The 20,001-nt window shown below is 42.5% G+C and overlaps 1 protein-coding gene across 2 annotated transcripts in view; it reads left to right on the top strand.

Moving 5' to 3' along the window:
• SPG11 (SPG11 vesicle trafficking associated, spatacsin) overlaps positions 1-20,001 on the top strand; it is a 573,976-nt gene that overhangs the window by 427,113 nt on the left and 126,862 nt on the right. For both annotated transcript variants that reach the window (XM_078682963.1, XM_078682964.1), the window contains exons 27-30: positions 782-982; positions 10,699-10,806; positions 15,468-15,633; positions 16,191-16,405. In XM_078682963.1, the coding sequence (XP_078539089.1) occupies positions 782-982; positions 10,699-10,806; positions 15,468-15,633; positions 16,191-16,405 (690 nt within the window). The remainder of the gene's footprint in view (positions 1-781; positions 983-10,698; positions 10,807-15,467; positions 15,634-16,190; positions 16,406-20,001) is intronic.

The following is a 20,001-nucleotide window of genomic DNA, read 5'->3' as shown; positions in this document are numbered from 1 at the left end:
AAAGGGAATGATTGCGCTTTGAATAGTGGAAACCAACCAAACCTGCTACATAAAAGCAGGAAAAACTTTACCCACTCACCCCAGGGCACTCTCAGCCAGGAAGCAGGGTGCAACCCTAGCGTATCCCCAAATACCTTCAAGAAACACTTCAGTGTGAACATCCAGATGATCAAAGAAGCACTGTTGGGACAGAGCATGCTCCAGAACCTGTTTGCCAACTCATCAACATTTCAACCCATCCTTCCCAAGGAGCCAAATATCATTATATCATCAGATGCACAGCATGTGAATCCAGATAGGGAGTCATGCTTCAAAATGAAATGATTACTTACCAGTTGGAATAGTTTTGTAGCCTGAAGAACTTTCTGGAATTACATGCAACGCACCGGCCTCCCTGGAAATGGGGGATAAAGCAAACAGTCTCTCTCTCTCACCCTCTCTCCCTCTTTCTCCCTCTCTCTCTGTGCCCCCCCCCCCTACACACACACACACAAACCATGTGAATCCAGAAAACTCTTCAGTCTGCAAAACTGTTCCTACTGGTAAGTAACAATGTTGTTAATCTTTGTGACAGGTTCTTCTTTCTTTCTAGAAAATAAGCCACTACATTGATCTCTTTGTAGCATCTGGGTCACCTGTTTGAATACTGGTAGCCATGGCTCAGCTTTTCTTACTTTCCAATGCTATAAAATCACAACCACACCTATTATTTGAACTCAGAGAGTCAATTTAATGTGCTTTGTCTACTAGTCAATAATATTATCACTCCATCATTTTCTAGGGTGCACCAGTCATTCATTGTCTCTGTGTATGGATAATCACATGGGTGGATGACAAGACAGCGATGGAAGCCACTGCTCATCTGAACAGCTCAGCGGACACCCACAAATGGGACCTGCAGGACCTGACCATCATTTGGAAAACACTGCTAGAAAAGAAAAAGAGCAAAGCTCTCACCTGGGCCTTCCAGATCTTCCTAAAGGTATGGGGCTGTGGGTGAACAGAGAGTCCGATGGGGACAAGCAGGGCCATCCTTGCCCCATAGATACTAACAGGAATGAGTGACTTAGGCAGAGTCTGGTATAGCTAGGCAAGTATTGCAACACCTGTGAGCCAAACCTTTCTATGAAATAAAATCAAATGAATGGAATGGTCAAAGGATGTTCAGTGAGACTGTGAAGGAGTGCCATATGGTGAGCATGAAATATGTGGTTGTAGAACAAATTACCTTGAAATATCAATTGTCACACTTCCAAATAAGAAAAGTATGATGTTCATGCCCCCAACTTGCAGCAAGAGTAGTGAGGGGGTACAAGTAAACATCAAGGTGAGGAAAGAACCAGTCAGCTAGGCACAGTGCTGAGTCATAAAGGTGTGCTGAAGTGATGGTCCCACCTCATTTAGAGACAGGGGAGCAGCTTGGTTTCCTTCAGCATGCTCTCATTTTGCTCCACCAGCCAAAGCCCTTTGCCAGCGACCCACACTCCACAGGACCTCAGATTTACAATGTTGGATGCCTTTCCTATTGAGTGCAATCCTCTGCATGCTATTTTTTCCTGTCCACAACAATTGTAAAATGTGTGACAGTAGAAAGTAAAAGATTAACAATATATTTCTCTTATTCTCAATGCACTTGGAGAAATGTCTAGCACATTAGGGACATTGCTTTTTGTTTTACAGAATCAAACCCGATTTAGGGGGTGGTGCTTTGGTTGTTTGAAATTCACTTGTTTATTTTTTAGACCGAAACCACTATAATTATCTAGTGACTTCAGACTTAACCTTCCAGATTCTGGTATGATGATACCTCAAGCCATATCCAGATGTTGCTGTCTCATAAGGCAGCTCTTTGAAACACCCAAGAGGTGCGCACACATTACCAACAATCCACACCTTATTTGGCATGCCCACAGCTGCACAATCTAATTGAAAAGAAACACTAGAGATACAGAGCTTTGTCACTCTGGTCTTTCTGCAGTCCCAGGATCAAGAGTGGTGCTTTGAGACTAGGGTGCAGTGGCTGGAAGCACCTTAGAGCTCCGCCCTAAGCCAGCATGGAACTTGCCACTAATATGTGTGTTGCAGGTCGGAGAGTGCAGGCATTATAGTTAATGCTGCTTTCAGCCAGTCCTAGAAAAAATAATGGGACGACCCGGTGTCCCTCAGAACCTGGGTGTACGTATTAAGCAAAACAAATGGTTCTGTCGGGAATCTCAATTGCTTTTAAATGTTCACACATATGGTTTACGTGTAACATATATCAATGATTCTAGTAAAGAAAAGGTTATAACACACACCAATTTGAGATTTCAAATGATATATTTAAAGAATACCAAATATTCAAGGCTGTCTCGTTACAAAAATACAATTGAAAAAGGGGTTGAGTGACTTGTGGTGAAACGGTGACATGTGATGATTGGTGATATAGACAGTACACTATATACACGACAAAAGTGAACGTGCAATCAATAAGGGAGGGTACGATTTCTATTTTGTCCTTATGATTTTTGCACATATGCTTCAGGATCCTTTACAAGTTAAGCTGTGATCATAAGCGCTGTGCAGACATATAGGATGCGCCGATGTTTTGACCCCATTGGTTGCGTAATTTGTAATAAGCGTCAGGGCGGGTCTTCTTCAGTACAGTAGGGATGGATATACGGCCTATGGGTTTAATTGGAAAGCTGAGTAAGGTGTGTGTTATGGAATAGAACAATAAATGACTGTTCCCATATTGGTAGTAAAGCTTACCAAACAATGTGCATGTGTGCAGTGTGCATGCTAGCAACTGACAGCCTAAGGTGAGCTCAGTCGTGAGCACCCCCAAGGTTCAAGCACATAGGTAAGACCCGGTCACTTTAAGATGCTGGTTAATGTCATGTTGTCAGTCCTGTCCTCTGTGTTTTAACAGATGTTAATGTTCGGTATTAATGATGTATGCTGAATTCTTCTTAAGTATTACGCTTCCCAGTGTAGGTAAACTAAGGATGTGTGTTCCTGTTCTCAATTATACTGTCTGTCTTATCCGAACCGTAGAATGCATACATCTTTTGGGGATACTGCTCTGCCCACCTTATGATATTATTATAGGTAAGAATTTCTTTTACTACAAAATAGGACTGGAGTTGGTGGGAATCACCATGTACCACTCAAAAGGGCTGGTGTGTGTACGTAGCATGTTGTTGCTTTCAAAGTCATGAGGAGGACACATTCTTAACCCTTCTTCTATTCCAGTGCAAACCCTTCTGATGGATACTTGTACCTGCAGATTTGTCACCTTTTGAATATTCCAGACATTAGTCTGGAAACTTTTCAATAGTTCCCCATGCCGTAGAGGGCACTAGCTGCAACACAAGTTCACACGCAGTGCCCTGTGACTTCACTGGAGCCAAGATATGGCCCCCTCATTGTGTTGACGTCAGTCCCTTTGTTTCCGCACCATCTAAGTGATACGTAGCTCTTCAACTACCCTCAAAGGATTATTAGTCTCTTTTTACGTGCAGTTTTCTTCAATATGTCACCACCAAAATTATCCGGATTCAACTTTGTCAAGACTGCGAGGGTCAGATGTCCATAACAGACCATAATAATAACTCTGTCTATGATGCCTTGGATTGACCGCGACGTTGACACCTGTCACTCCTATAAAAAAAATGCATAAAAAGGCACTTAAATAAAGAAAAGCCAAGATATTCCAGGATACAGCTAGGGATGAACGTCAGGGATGTAGAAAAGATTTTCCAAGATCAAAACATTCATCACCTCATTCTTAAAATCACCAAAGAGTAGACACAAGAAAACGAGAAGCAAGAGTCTAGATGTTCTTGGAGAAGAGTCACTGAGCACTCATGCTTCTCCTCTTCTGGTGTTGGACTAAGAACAACCTACGAAAGATGATCCACCTCTCCATTGATGCCCGCAACTTCAGCAGCACCAGCTATCCTGGAATCAGTTCCAGCTTGTGTTCTACCTGTGGCGCCGCTTCCAAGGCCCCAGTCTGGACACCCATACCCAGAGTTTCCAACACCTTGAACTGATCCATCACTATTCCTGAATGCAGCATCAGCATCTTTAGCAGTGCTATGATCCCCTGTGGTGCAGTGACTAGTCACATGGGATAAATGCCATACTCTCTGGGAGGTTCTCCAGCACCGTACCAGCCAATGTGCCTCCTGCCATTAATTGAAGGGTCTTGGGCGTCCACACAACTTACATCAGTGTTGTATCAGTGTTGCTGAACCTCTGTTACTTATTCTGGCTTAATCTCCTTTGGCGTTGGATGGCCACAGATGTCTGCCGCACAGTCAACTCAAGGGCACCGCAAATGAAGCCAGCAGCGCTGCATAAGACTCTGCCAGAGCCGGTACAATTTCAGCCAGAATCCTTGCCTCTTAAACCTCATCATTCTAAGAGGGAAGCGCAGACGTTTGCAGAAGAAGGGAGATATTTCTTCAGGGATGAAGATCCCCAAGTAGATTTACCTTCTGTAGAAGGTTCTGAATACATAATGATAGACCTGCACTTTGAAGGTTTGAAGGCTGCAAGTAACCTTGACACTTCCCCTGAGTGGGAACTGCTCTCCCCAACCGGTCTTCCTCCACCTGAGTTGATATCATATAACTCTGTAGTGAGAAAATCTGCGGAGATGCTTGACCTTTAACTTCTATCAACGGAGGCCAAATCTAACATCTTACAGAAGTGCTGCATTCTACTGCTGACTCTGCAGAGCCACTTCTTCCTTTTAATGAAGCCCTGACTGAGCCTACTATGGATTGTGGATCACAAAGATTGTGGATCAATGGAGTGAGAGGGAGAGCCCTTGAGTGGCTACAGTCGTACCTCCAAGACCGCCAACAGACGGTGACTCTAGGCCAGTTTGCATCTGTACTCTCTCCAGTCCCGCATGGGGTCCCACAGGGGTCTTCAGTCAGTCCCATTTTATTTAAAGTGTACCTGAAACCCCTATTGTCCATCATCAAATCCTTTGCTATCAGTGTTATAAATTACGCGGATGATACTCAATTGATTTTCTCCTTGGAGGGCAAGCGGGAGGCATCAGTAGAGACCTCCCAGGAGTGCATGCGGAAAACGGCGGGCTGGCTCAGGGCTAATTCGCTCCAATTGAATGGAGGGAAAACGGAGGTGATGTACTGCTCAGCTGCAAAAATCTTAAAACACCCCATGACAGATTTTAGGCTTTCCCCAGAAGAAGACTCTTTGAAGTTGACCAACACCGTGCGTAGTCTGGGAGTGCAAATGGACGCCAATCTTCAAATGGTGTCACAGGCCAACAAAACCATCCAATTTGGCTTTAAACTAATTCGTTTGCTGAGAAAGATCCTCCCGTTACTACCAGCCGACTCTCGAGCCTTGGTAGTGAGGAGCTTAGTGTTAAACAGGTTGGATTACTGCAATGCCCTGAACCTGGGTGCCCCTCAGTACATCTTTCAAGGGTTCCAAAGGGTGCAGTCGGCGGCAGCAAAGGTGGCTCTAAATAGACCATGGAGCTCCTCAACATCCCTGGCATTGAGAGACCTCCACTGGCTACCAATTAAAGAACAGGTTAGCTTTAAATCACTATGCATCGTCTTTAGGGCGGTTCATGGACAGGGACCTTTACCACTGCAGGATAGATTTAAGTGGTACGAGCCCCCTCGACAACTGCGGTCTGCTAACACTGGCCTAGTCATGGTCCCCAGATTCAAACGGTCCAGAATGGGGGGCAGAGCTTTCAGCTTGGCAGCTGGACAATTATGGAATGGGCTGCCACAGGGCCTTAGGGTAGCTAGCTGCCTGCTGAAATTCAGGAAGGAGTTGAAGACCTTACTATTCCCCAGGGGCTAGTTCATCTTCTCTAATCTGGAACTGTAGGTATAACCGTTAATTTCTGTCTGAGCGCCAAGATACCCGTAGGGTGATAGCAGCGCTATATAAGAACACAATACAATACAATACAATATTTGGGAAAAGCCAACAAAATCGACATCTGTATCCAGCCAGATAGGTTGTCATCACAAACCTGCCCCTGGGAACCCTGACTTGTCATCCATCCCCAGAAAGCCTGGTAGTACAGGCTTAATATTCTTTGAAATTAACTCTCATATAATTTCCATCCACACCATCTGACAGGGAGTATAAGAAAGTAGAACAATATGGAAAAAAGGTATTTTCAGCTGGAAGTGTGGTTCACAAGTCCATAAATGCCATTTGCCTTATGGGAAGATATGCACTTGCTATGTAGAACTCTGCATGAGAATTAATTCCTAAACCGTCAAGCAAGCTTCAGTCCCACTTCAAAGGGCTCATAAATGATGGTCAGGCTGCTGCAAAGCAGGTCATACAATCCAGCCGTGATACTACAGACTCAGTGGCTAGAGCTTTGGGAACTTTAGTCTCTCAAAGACGACACACCTGGTTGAGAAATTCAGGCTTCTCGCCGGTCATCCAGACAACACTCATGAACTTACCCTTTCATGGATCATGTCTCTTTGGTGCTGAGATAGACTGGGCTCTTGAAAGATTTAAAGACCGAAAAGCCACAGCTAGACCCATTGGCTACGTACCAACCTAGGGATTACCAACAATTTAAGACATTTCTAGGGTTTAGTAGATGCGTCTCCTTTCGAGGTGGCAACGATATTTGCTCAATGACTGCAACAACAGCAGGCTCAACCCTTCTACAGACATTACAAAGGACATGTCAGAAAAAAACATGCCCTACTCCTTCCTCTTGCCTCATTTTCCTCATTCTCTTCTCCAGCAACTACTGGGAAGCAGTCTTAGTTCCACTTTATCAGAACACACGCTACCCGTTGGAGGACAGGTTATCCTTCTTTTTCTCAGGTATAGAGAGCCATCACTTCAAATCTTTGAGTCTTAGAAATTGTGGAAAGGTGGCATGCCCTTCGCTTCAAACAATCGCCACCTCCCATCCCTCCCCGGCCAGATGCACTCACACAAGACGATCTGCACATCCTCCCACAGGAACTTCAACCCTTCATCCAAAAGGGCGCAGTGGAGTTGGCGCCAGCATCTGCTTGATCCTAGTCATTACTGGGGACCTGACTGGATGGATGTATGACGTTATAACGCATGCATTTACAACGCATGCCATCACAACGCAATTTTTACATCGCAAAAAAAAACTGAAAACTGACCCTGAACCCTAAAAATACCCCTTTACCCAAAAACCCATAACTGACCCTGAACCCTAAAAATACCCCTTTACCAAAAAACTCAAAACTGACCCTTAACCCAAAAAATACCCCATAAAAAAAAACATTTCATAATTTAAATATAATTATATACTTACCAATACTTACGTTGTAATGGTATGCGTTGTAATAGCACCTGCGTTGTAAATACCTGCGTTGTAAATACCTGCGTTGTAATGGTTTTTGCGTTGTAAAAGTTTCGTTGTAATGGTAGTGCGTTGTAAAAGTTGCGATATAATGGTTGTTTCCCGACTGGATATATGCCAGGCTCTCAAGGCCTTCCTCCCTTCCTTTTGTAGTTGGTCAGTCCAGATCTTGGCAGATGACACAACCGCAGTGTTGTACATCAACAAACCGCGAGGAGTGGGGCTGCATCTACATCAACAAACTGCGAGGAGTGGAGCTGCATCTTTTCTGCAGAAATGCTTTGACTGTGGTTCTGGGCTCAGGTAGCAAATCACCTGGCCGGATTGCTCAACGTCCAACCGGACAGCTTCAGCCAGCATCATCTTGTCGACTGTGAGTGGTGCCTTCATGCAGAGGTAGTGCAGTACATTTAGCAGTTGTGGGGGACTCCTCGTGTCGTGTTTTAGTAGGAACTGCACTTTTGTTGCGCAACATAAATGTTGGGATGATGCCAACGTGATTCCTTGCACCCCCTCATTATATGTTGTCCTATAGGCCAGCTAGCTCACAGTGCCACTATAAGCTCCCCTAAACCTAGATAGGCAGCAAATGATTTTGGCAACCATAGAATCTCACAACCCTGATCCCCCCCACCTCTCCCCCCCCCCCGCCACCCCCCCCCCCCAAATCAAATTTAGAACCCTTTTGCTTAGTCACTTCTGCCGTCTCTTGGAGAACTATATAAAGAATACACAGAAGGGCGTTTTCAATATTTATTGAACCATCGTGATTCTTGTATAGAATATATGTGCTACAATGATCAATAGACAGAAACAGATACAAGTAATTAGCAGTATAAAGACAGTGAACAGAATTAATAGCCCTACCATCTTGCTAAAACGAATGTATATACTCAAGCATATAAAGCTATATATAGCGTAATCCTACTATGTGTTCCCAAGCCTAAGTGTCAAGTGTGTGTGCGGGTGTTCTGCCAAGAATCCCTTATCGGATGATGCTACCCCCTTTACCTGAATGGAAAGTGTGTAGATCCCTGTCTTGGTAACAGGTTGGACATCCCTCTCGCAGAGGCATCAGCAAGTAGCTGGGCTGAGGCTGACCTTGGAATGACAGCAAGTGCTCCTCTTCCCAAACCTGGAAATGCTTGTTTATTTACAACAAAAAGCATCCTATGTTCTTATTCGCTATCACATTAGCCAGATGGGTAAGTAAACTTCAGGCACTGAGCGTAAAGCGTACCTTCTCCACCTTCTTCCCCCAACAACTGGTATTATGAATCAATGCTGCTTTCTGGCCTCAAAGTTGTCATTCTCTTCACTTAGGTCAGTCCATCCCCATTCCCACGTTCTACCCTCTTCCACAAACCTACAAAAGGTAGTAAAGCTTCCACATGGACAGAATACATGAATTCAGGCTGGATGATCAGCTCTTTGTGGGATACTTTGGAAAAATGAATGGCAATACATTCCAGAAAAGGACATTATCAAGATGGATTATCCTGTGCATCTAGATCTGCTAAGATATGGTGCACAAGGAACCTCCAGAAGGTAGCACAGCTCATTCTACCAGAGTGAAATATTCTACTTCAGCACTAGCAAGAGCAGTGCCTGTGCAGGATATCTGCAAAGAGGCAACTTGGTCCTCCTGTCACACTTTTTCGAAGCAATCTTGTCTGGATTACGAAGTGAGGAGGGATGGTCACTTCGCTTGTTCAGTTCTTCATTTTTGGGTGTAAACAGCCATGCGCCCACCTCAGAGTGTTGGACTGCTTGGGAAATCTATTAAAAAAGTGGGGAATCTCACTTTAGTAATGCTTTTTTGGTAATTACTATGAGTACCTGCAGTTTCCTCACCGACACACCCATCTCTCCGTAGCATGGCTGTCTACCAATAATTCTGTTGTTTTCTATTCTTCATATTACTGAAAACGGCACCTATGTAAATAAGATCTGTTCGCCTCGAAGGTGGGCTTAAAAATCGATAGCAACTGAAATCGACACACTGATAGAGTCACTATATGGGTGCAGTGATGTTACAGTGCGCCGCGTATTAACTTGTGATGGAGCCAGTGCCCCTTGCTGGCGTGAGAGAGCTATTGAAAGGTTTCTGGATCCACTGTGACCCTGGGATATATAAAAGGTGAGGAATTTGCAGGTAGATGTGGTATCCACCAGAAAAAGCATTACCGAAGGTAAGTAACGTGTTCTTTTGTCCCAAACCAGATCTTGTTTTTCCAACAGAGTGAGACCTGGACCTGTACTTTACAATGTCATACTGACTAAAGTTGGCGTCTTATGTTGTCAATAACTACATTTTAGAGATAAAGTTGAATTATGAACCATGTCTTCATTTATTCCAGAGATTTCCATCTCTCCCAGAAACCCTTTTTGAGGTATTCAGCATATGCCTCACTCTTCTTTATACCTACGCAATTGGGCAAAATCCAATTCTCAAGTGTATTCGTAAAAGAACAAAACATTTTATACCCGCAGACCATCTCTAGATCACTTTAGGTGGACAGATAACCATTACCAGATGAAGTTCTTCCTCTGGTTCCTGAAGTTATGAAACTTGCAAAATTCCAATTTCTGGCAGGTTCAAGTACCCGCCTTTTATTTTATTATGTTAGTATCAAAGACAAACTGCAGAGTCACACTTTTAGTGTTTTGGAGAGTAGTTTTCCATATGTTTCTGTGGTATCGAAGATTCCCAATCGCTTGTGAAGAAGAAGGCACCATACATGTGCTTTGACCCTGGGTCTGCTCTCTTTCACCTATCTGTAGAGTGTCATAAATATCTATACAGGCCTGGCAAAATAGTATTTGGATCCCCTGACGTTCATGAACTTGCAGCGAGTAGTCAGAAATAGTGAAAAAAATCTGCTTCTCATGGCTGGCAGTAGGATTTGTCTGGAGGTGCCGCCAGTGTGATTTTTGTAACGTGTTGCGTAGAAAAAGCCCTTTTTTTAAAAGATCCTTGGAGGATGGAAGCAACCCAGCAAACTGCACCACCATTTGACATGGGATATAGACAAAATCCCTTTAGACTAATATGGTATGGCAGATTTTAAGCAGTAGGTTAAGTGAACCTAAGATTAAAACCCACAAAAATGCCATGCATAGAACAACATTGTCCAATTGAGTAGTCCGAATTGTAGCTAGTGGGTCACTGTGACAGTCCTCTGGACAATGTTGGGATGTTTTGGTTTAGGATACGTAGACGAGTGAGTGTTGTTGACAGTTATCTCTTTATTCAAGAGTGGGAAAAGATCACGTGGCCCCCTGTTCTCCTTTTCGTCTTGTGCATTTTCTCTTTGATCTACTTGATTTTGTTCTAGGACTGCCCTCTGTTATCAATCCTGGAAGTCTATGAGTTGTGCATGGAGCACAAGGATTACACCAAGGCTAAAGAACAGCTCCTGTCCTTCCAGCAAAATCTGCTCAAGGTATGGATCAATTGTCTGCACCATATATACTAGCAGAATATCAAAATACTGTTGTACAAACATATTGTAAGCAGAATATTGATAACTATATCATGAAGGTAAGTGTATATAAGTAATGATAGATAACCTAGTCTTAACTCCATATATATGTACCTTATTGTTACATATGTTTTCAGATTAAAAGTTAACAATGGTAAATCTATGCTTACCCATATATATGTACTTTCACAATATTATGGGAGCAGATATTCTCATACAGAATTTTACTACAATGAAGCTTTTGTACCCCATAATCTACCATGAAATAATCTTCCTTGCAAATATCTATGTAAGAAGTTTCAATACTCATTAATTAGTAGCTAAGAAGTGTTGTAACCATCTAGTGATGTTACTGTGCGGTACGGATGCAAGAAAGTTGGGGAAGCCACCCTTCTCTTCGGGGCTCTATCAACCTAAGGTGTGAACGTTTCATAGCCGTCCTATGTGTACACAGTGCAGATACTAAGAAATAAAGGTGGGTTCTCTATAGAAAGATGGTTGGGATTGATCCTTTTGACTGAGAGATGTCTTATTTTAAACCATATTATATAATTGACACAATTACAGTGAGAAGTGCCTTCTTCATTAAAGGTGACTCATCCTGGCCAAGAATATGCCCTTTGATTTTCATTAATGCCTAAACTACGCTGGATTCACTGACCCCCAAATGGGATTTCATGTCTCTCCATATTATCAACCTTTTTGAAGGCAATGGATGAGTGCGGTTACTGTTCATTTGTCATCTTCTATTCCTCGTTCCCAGAGCTACCTTTTTTTTTTTGTAGAGTTTTATATAGCGCGAACTAGATACATTTTTTTTAGGCACGGGGAGATTAAGTGATTTGCCCAGAATCACAGGAGGTTTTTGGCGTTGTTACCGAGACTCGAACCCAGGTCCGAGGTCGAGCGCCGTAGCCGTTAGGCCAACTCCTCTACCTTATGTGAAATACCAAAAAGAACAGATGATGGACGGAATGCTGAACAAATCAAACCCCAGTCATAGATCTGGGTTTAATCCTTCGTTTTTTTGCTCACCACCCCATCCCAGTTTGTACCCAGCAATATGCAAATCAGTTTTGACCCTGCTCCCCATGGAAACAGTCCAGCCCGAATTGCCAGGCCAATTCCTCCCTGGAACGAAAACAAGCATCCAGGGATCGGTTTCGAGGATATCACCTCTCAAAGACCATGCTACCTTGAATCCAATGGTACAGTGAGCACGGGACCTGCGTCTGGGCATAGCTTTCCCACTTAGGGCGACAAAAGCAAAAAGAACCGTTGATGGACGGAATACTGAACAAATCAAACATTCACCCACGGTCACAAATCTGTTTTTTTATGCTCATCACGCCACCCCAGTTTGAGCTAGCCATAAGCAAATCAGTCTTGACTCTGCTCCCCATGGGAACAGTCCAGCCCGAACATCCCGGTCCAACCTGGACCAAAAACAAGCATCCTGGGACCAGTTACGGGGTATCACCCCTCATCAGCCAGGGTAGCTTGAATCCAGTGGCACAGTGAGCACGGGGCTCATGTGATACCCCAAAACCAGTCCCAGGATGCTTGTTTCCGATCCCCGAGGGCCCGGCTTGGCAGTTCGGGCTGGACTGGTCCCATGAGGAGCAGGGTCAAGACTAATTTGCATATGGATGGGTCCAAACTGGGGTGTCGTGGTGAGCAAGAGAAACAATGGATTAAACCCAGATATGTAACTGAGGGTTAACGTTTGAGTTGTTCAGCATTCTGTTTGTTGCTACAGCACTTGTATGAAAAACTGCGCCATGTTCTCTGTAAGATAATCACCAGAGACTCCCATTTATGTCTGTGATTCCACAAAGAGTGGCTCTACCACCACCCACCCATTTTTGTTCTCTCAACTCTTCTACTTAAGATCTCTGATGTTGTACAAAAGAAGTCAAATAGATTGGGTATGTCTTTGTAAGATCATGAGTAAATTCATATTTCTCTGTGGACATGAATGGGGAGCCAGGAAGCAATGCAGTGTCTGGGGGAAGCAAAACATAAATGTTGTTGTCGGAATTCAGACACAATGATTTGCATTGAGGCTAGGTGTTCTTTAGCTTCACACTAATTGAGTCTAGTTCAGTGGTTCTTAACCATTTGACTTCTGAGGACCCCCACGTAATCATTACTGGAAACCATTGCCCTCCACTGCATTCGAATGAATGACCGCTATTTACCGAAAAGTAATTCTTCTGTCTCTTGATTTTATGGAGTACACCTATAAAACTGAAACAGTATTCAATAAGACATGACAAATTTATTAAACCACAAGAAATCAGTCACCTTTTAACTGCAAGACACTATGAAAAACATCACTCATCATTAGTTAACATACACTGTAAGAGGACATATTTTAGGATTACGCTGAACTTTTATTTGTTCATGCTGGAGACTGAATAATACTGTTGGAAAAATCTCAGCAGTCACTGCAACATATGTTTTGGGGCTTAAACTTTCTCCGTATATTTGTAAATAGACTGGCTGATCTGCTGGTAAACATCTGAGAGACTGCTTCTGTTTGAGATTATAAAGTATATTACTTAAACTGCTTCGAACCCTAGCTTGAAGTCATCATTCAAGGTTTAGAATCAACCATATAACCAAGTCTCAGTCCCTTTTCCTTTTAGTACCACCTGCAAACTTTCCCCTGTCTCGATTGGGCAAATAATTATTTTTGTCATTATGAATCATGTGTGTATGATGATAGGATAAGGTGAGATTGACTTTTTACTTTTTGTCAGTACTTTGGAAAGTTCAATTCTTACCATTCATCAAACAAAAACATTTTTTACGACACCTTCTGATTCTTTTGAACCAGCCCTAAAATCTACAGCACCTTTCTGTGTAAGGAACTAGAGGGCTTGGAATAGAATGTGCATGCAATAAGTAGTGTATGTGACAAGTCTGGTTTCCCGTTCCATTGAAAGTTTTATTACCAGACATGTAGGGGAGAGAGTAGGGCTCCCAACCCAATCTAATTCTCTTTCTACTTGAATCTTAGTCTCTGAAAATATCCTTATAGGCAACTGGTTTTGATAAAAAATAATGTATGGTTAACTTTTTCTCTTGCCTGACCTGTGAACTTAACAATCCGGAAGTACACTAAACATGCTTTAAATTTGTACTGTGTTCTTTGTTTGTAAGTAAAAGTCCTGTTAACCTTTGGAGATATACCTCTTACTGGACATTGAATTTATTAAGGGATACCTACAACGGTACCCTGTATCTCAATTCCTAACCCCTATCATATCTTACGGAAGCGTTTCTGAGCCTTTGTACTTCTGTGGACCCCGATGGCTCCCTACTGGTAGACGGGGGTACCCAGTCAAAGCAATTTCTACAGTTTGAACTTTAAAACAACACACACAAATACAGAAAAAAAATTACACACTAAACAAATACACAAATTCTGAAAAGTTTTATGTAATTCTGAAATGAAAAATATTAAAGTTAAAAGAATTTTTTTAATGTAAATGCTGGCGCTTTTCAAAATGTGGTTTTATTTCTATAAGGCGAAACAATGTGATAGACTCTAACATCATGTTATCTTCTTTCCTCCTAATGCATGCTCTCTTTTTGTTGGCGCATACCACTCTGTCAGTTAAGGCAACCTATCGTACATGACAGAGTGCATTTGCTGTACTTGTGCTGCTTCCACAAATCAAGCTAAGATACCAAATTACTTTAGTCCCCAATTTCAAATCTTGACATTTACAGAGCATTTTACAATTTAAAATATTACATTTAGCTTTTTTTCAGGTGTGTATATTTATAATATTTAATTTTCTAAAGAATTGCAAACCCCTTAAGTAGGTGTCGCATACCATGGGGTTAAGAATCTCAGCCCTAAAATAGGGCCTGGTAGCTTTACATTACTGCCCCTTGAGTATTGAGTCCCTATGGGAATAAAACAGTTATACATTCATTGTCCATTAATATTAGTGCCCGTAAGACACAAGTGGAAACTGGCAACTGAACCCAAGAAAAGGTCTTTTCAGTAACTGTGAAGTAACGTGTTTCAATGCTTTGCAGACATAAGAAGGAAAATGTACTTAATGTCCCAGGCTGGCCTATGAAATGACATGAAAATGTGAGTAGAATGGCACAAGACCTTGTTATGAAAAGCAGTTTGGTGAAGGCATGCCAACATGTAGATAGCAGGGAATTATTTAGAGATTGGCAATGATGTTTCACCTCAGGTTTGGACACCAAAAATGTTAGTATGTGGCAAGCCCAGGTTTAGCGTGTTTCTGGTCTTGTTAAACATTGCACTGCTCTGATGGTTCTCAGTTAAATCATTCAACCTCACCTGCTTTTCCATGGAATCCACAAACTTTGGATTTATAGCACCCCCTTCTATAAAGGTATCCCACTACTAAGGCTGTAAGAAAGCATCTAATATCTGACCTGCATCACCCCACATTATTCTAGTACTTGTACCTTCTGTGCCAAATCACCTCTTTTTTTGCAAAGTGCTCCATATATTTCCAGAACACAACCCCCTCCCTAGCCCCTCGTGTGCTGCACTTCTTCCCTCCTGCCTCTGTTCCCCTGCTGTAGCACTGGTTAATCAAAGAATGTTTGTCTCCTTTTCTCAGCTGAGGGTGGCAGAAGTGAGAGAGGACACCCTGCTTCCTGTGGCATGGCTGGAGGCCCGGGCACTGTTTCTTCTGGAGCTGATGATGCTGCAGTGCATGACACAATATGAGTTTGGGAATCTGATGAAGCTTTTTTCTGATCTAGACACTATTCTGATATCCAATGGTAAGAGTCTTTCCCAGTACAGACATTTGTGGCGCTCAAATCTCTGGCACTCCATCATTCTTATGTGTGTTACAGATGAGGAAAGTAGGGAATGGATGCTGTTTTTCGTCATCAGTGATGATTTTGTCTACTTTTTCAGATGTTTCCATGTTGGTTAAGCTGTGAGATTTGCAAGGGAGTGACTTATTTGCTACTAAGTATATTCACATTCTAGCAAACACAGATGTACTGACCGCAAACTGTAGCTTGAACAGCTCATACTGTGCTTCCTCTTGGTCGTCTCACCTGCACCATGGTTTAAATCCATACCTTTCCTTGTTAGGGACTGTTGGTCAGTGCTAGTGTGCCCAGTGCTTTTAGCCATGTCTCCTGTCTCTCTTTCAGCATGCCCCTTCTCTTGGTTCTTTCTCTAGCTTCATGCATAGCCACACTTTCCATCAAATTACTACAGTGTCTCTTCTTTTGGCCCTCACTACAGCATCTCTATGAACATGTTTCTTGGTCAGTTCTCTTGTCCCATTGCTAAAGCTCTTCATTTTGTCCTGTCTCTCTCACAGGACTGGATGTGCGAAGGCTGTGCACCCTGAGCCAGATCCTCGAGGATACATCCATCTCTATCAACCGCTCTGTCCTGTCTGATTACAGCACAGAGAGGCTGCGCGAGGAATGTGCCTCTATCTTAGCGCAGCTGCAGAAGCAAGGGCACTTCTCTCTGGCCAAGAAGGTGGCAGCATTGGGTGACCTACCAATGGACACATTAGTGATTGAAGAGGTACTTTTTATTTGATTGCGCTGCTGTGGCTGCCTGCGTAACTTCATGTGTGACTGCTGTAGGAATGTCTTTTTGTTAGAATCTATCATCCAAATAAAAGAGAGAGAGTGTCTGTCTGTCTGTCCACTTTTTCTGCAAGGCACTTTACAACTGAGCACACAACCACAATGTTATTCATTAATACTGTACTGTGTGCATTTTGCACTGCAAATGTTTTGCAACAAGAGTTTAAGTGTCTGTAATCCAAAACTAGACGATATGTATTATCTGGTTTGGAGACAGGAAACAAAGGATTGTTCATTCATGAGGTTCATGTTTCAATCAACCCTTGGTGTTCTAGTTGATCTAAAATCTCCCTGGCCTTTTTTTTAGCTTCTTGCTTAATTGGATACTGCCTTTGTGCAGTTGGTTGATTTTTTAACTGGATGGTGTGGTGAGGAGAGTCCTCATCCCATCCAACATCATGATTTTTGTATAATGCTGGGGCTTGGGCAACTGCCCATTTCCTGGCATAAGTATATTTTAAATGTACTGGAATATGGTTAGAGAAGGCTGGCATAATGATGTCTTCGCCATGTGGGCACTCTCTGACAAATTCTGGTGGCCAATCTTGTTCTGCTAGAAGTATATCGTAGCCCTTAGAAAGTCACTCCCAAAAGAGTGCTTTCACTTTTCCTGGTATGTCTCCCTCCTTCCGGAGTGTTATTTCATATAACCTATGTAAAGAACTAACCCTGGTATCTGCAGTTTCAACTTCAATGTTTTCATTCAAATTCACTGTCTCCAAAAGTCCCTTCAGGTTCTGGTGAGCTATTGTTACTTCTGCTGTGCTGTCCAGCATTGTCTGAGCCCATTCTCCGTTCTTGAGTTGTGTCCTCAAGAACCTCGGCATGTCTGATTTTTAGACCTGCTACCCTCTTTTTGGTGTATTGAGGTTTTGGTTTGTTTTCTGAACATGTTGATCAGCTTTGGACTTCACGCATTCTTCCCTGTTCTCTGACCGTCCTCTTCTTCCGGATGTCTCTGACGATATCTGAAAGGTACGGGAGGAACGTGTATCAGTATCTTGATACCTGTCAGGTTTCTTCAAATGATCCCTATTCCTGAGGTTGTACCTCGTTTCACAGGGCTCCTTTGGAGGAGACCTACCTCAGGAATGAGAACGCTTCCCTTTGGAAGGTTGTTTGCTATTTTCCCACTTCTTTTTAGAAGTTGTAGGAGTGTTTTTAGAAAAGACCTTTTCAGGACTTTCAGACAGTTGTGGTTTAACTGTATAATTCTATTAATCTTTGTATGTTACTAAGTAATTCATCGTCCGACATTGCTTCAATGTCAGGTGTATATCCGGCTAAAACTGGCCACGTTGCTCCTGGTCTACCTAGTGGACTGAGCCTGGTAATGTGATTTAAATGTTTTAGGGCGCCTTTAAACCAGAGCTCATGCTCCTGGTATGTGAGTGGAATTTCAGTATCCTCGAAAGGAATGTATGCCTCTGGTGGATCATCTTCTTTGTAGAAGTGAAACATATGTATTACTGGATTTGATTCAGGGAATACTATCCATGAGTAGAATACCTCTGTCTGGTGATAATCATGTGCCTCTATCACAAAAACGGCTCTACCACCTCTTGATGTTAGGCCATGTTTTATAAGTTTTAGAGTTATCGCTCTCCTTAAGTTTGGAGGAATGAGTATAGCATTCTCGTCAGTTTCTTGGAAACCTGGTACGGCTTTGTCGCCTGTAGCACCACCGGCTTCGGTGTTGTTGTCCTCGGACATTGTGAAATGAAAATTGCAGACCAAGTTTCAAGGAAACAAAGATAAGGTGCACAATATTTTGGAACACTGTATCCTTCAACGTTGAACAAACCAAAAAGCTAATACATAGGATTTTTCGTCCTACTCAGCTATGGCAAATATTATCCCTACCCACTCCAGACGTCTTATGGAGTATTATGAGTAGAGGGTCTCTGAGAAAAGCAAGACTGAGTTACTTCAGTATCTAGCGTTAAATTAGTGCCTTACCAAACCTTTGGGCGCCATGTAGTGTAGTTCCTATAGCCCTGATAGGCTCTATGCATTGGAATAATATACACTATAGATTTGACATAGGACTGAGGTCAGTATGTCTCTATCGAGTACATTAAACTTAATTACTTGTGTGTGTCAGCTAACGCAGAGGTCACTAGAAACTTTCTCGAATGAACAAGAAGGGATTAGTTTCTGACAATCGCATAAACATGACAACTTTGTTTCCCTTAGCGTCGGAACAATATCTTCAGAGTCGTGGAAACAATAGATTACAGTTTCACTCAGTCAATCGTGCATGCTTCGTTTCTACAGAGTTGTACAGAACTAGAGAGAGAGGCGTTTCAATAAAAGGGTTTATTGAACAGTCTTATTTCTTATGTATGAGATATGACCTGCTACAATCGTAAGACAAAATGCGAAGTATAATACGTACAGCGTTAGCAGTAATATAAAATAATACTGCAATAGCATGGTCTGTAGCTATGACATATATAAAAATACATACATAAATACCACAGGCTAAAATACTCAACTAGTGCTTCTAAAATAATCCTACCCCAGTGTACCTAACATAAGTCTAGTACGAGAGAAGAAGTAGGTGCTGTTTTAGCTATAGTTTAGTTTAGTTTGGTTGAGCCAAGAGTTGCCAAAAGTTTCTCTAGGTTCTAATCGGCTCCATACCTTTTAATGAGAGAGCTTGGTATCTCTTTCCCGGGACTCGATCTCGAACACCCCGCCAGGGGAATCAGAAACACTGGAGCTGGATTCTTGGCGAGGAGGATGACAGCGTCTGGTCAGTGCGTCAGTTGGGGAGTTGACTTTCTTCGGGACTTGCTGTGGCGAGCCGCGTCGTGCAAGATGTTGTATTGAATAGACCAAAGAGATTTTCTTCAATAATATCCACAATACGTATGAATCACAAACAATATCTCTCGGTTGAGTCCCAGTTTCCACTAATTTGGTCAATAAGTTAAGCTTTAAAAATGTCCAGGTAGGGTAGTAACAAGGAAAGGTCAGGCCGTTAGGCCTTTGTAAGCACTGCAATTGGTGCGAGAAGGTGCTCAGGCCCATCCGCTTCGCCAAAGGCAAGGCATGTAGATGAGAAAGGCTGGCAATAAACAGACAGTTAATAAAATCCAGAAGGGGAAATATTGTCTTTGTAGAATAAAAACTTGTGTATAACATGAGGGTTTCTCTAGGTTCTGATCTGACAAAGCTGAAAACAACCTTAAGCAAAATGCGTCCTCTGAATCAACTACCTCATGCAAGAAAACCTCACTCGCTTTAAAAATAAAAGTTAAAGCAGCAGTCTTCTTTTTACTCCCTGATCAGCAGTATAGAATGTTTGTTTATTCATTTCCTGCTTTCTAAAAGTAATTTTACGATGGAAAAACATTTTTGTATAAATGATTACAGTTAAAAGAATTAAATGTTTCTGCTGAGTTCTTCCTGGTTTCTGACATTATGCCATGGTCATGAATCTGGAGACCATGCCCTCACTGATAACTATTTTTATATGTATGTATCTGTTTTGTTTTGTTTTTGATCCCAATATTTGGTGGTTTA

This window comes from Lissotriton helveticus, chromosome 3_1, assembly GCF_964261635.1.
Source record: "Lissotriton helveticus chromosome 3_1, aLisHel1.1, whole genome shotgun sequence".
In the NCBI taxonomy this organism is placed as follows: Eukaryota; Metazoa; Chordata; class Amphibia; order Caudata; family Salamandridae; genus Lissotriton; species Lissotriton helveticus.
The sequence above is the reverse complement of the archived record's forward strand: the minus strand, read 5'-3'. Positions and strand labels throughout refer to the sequence as shown.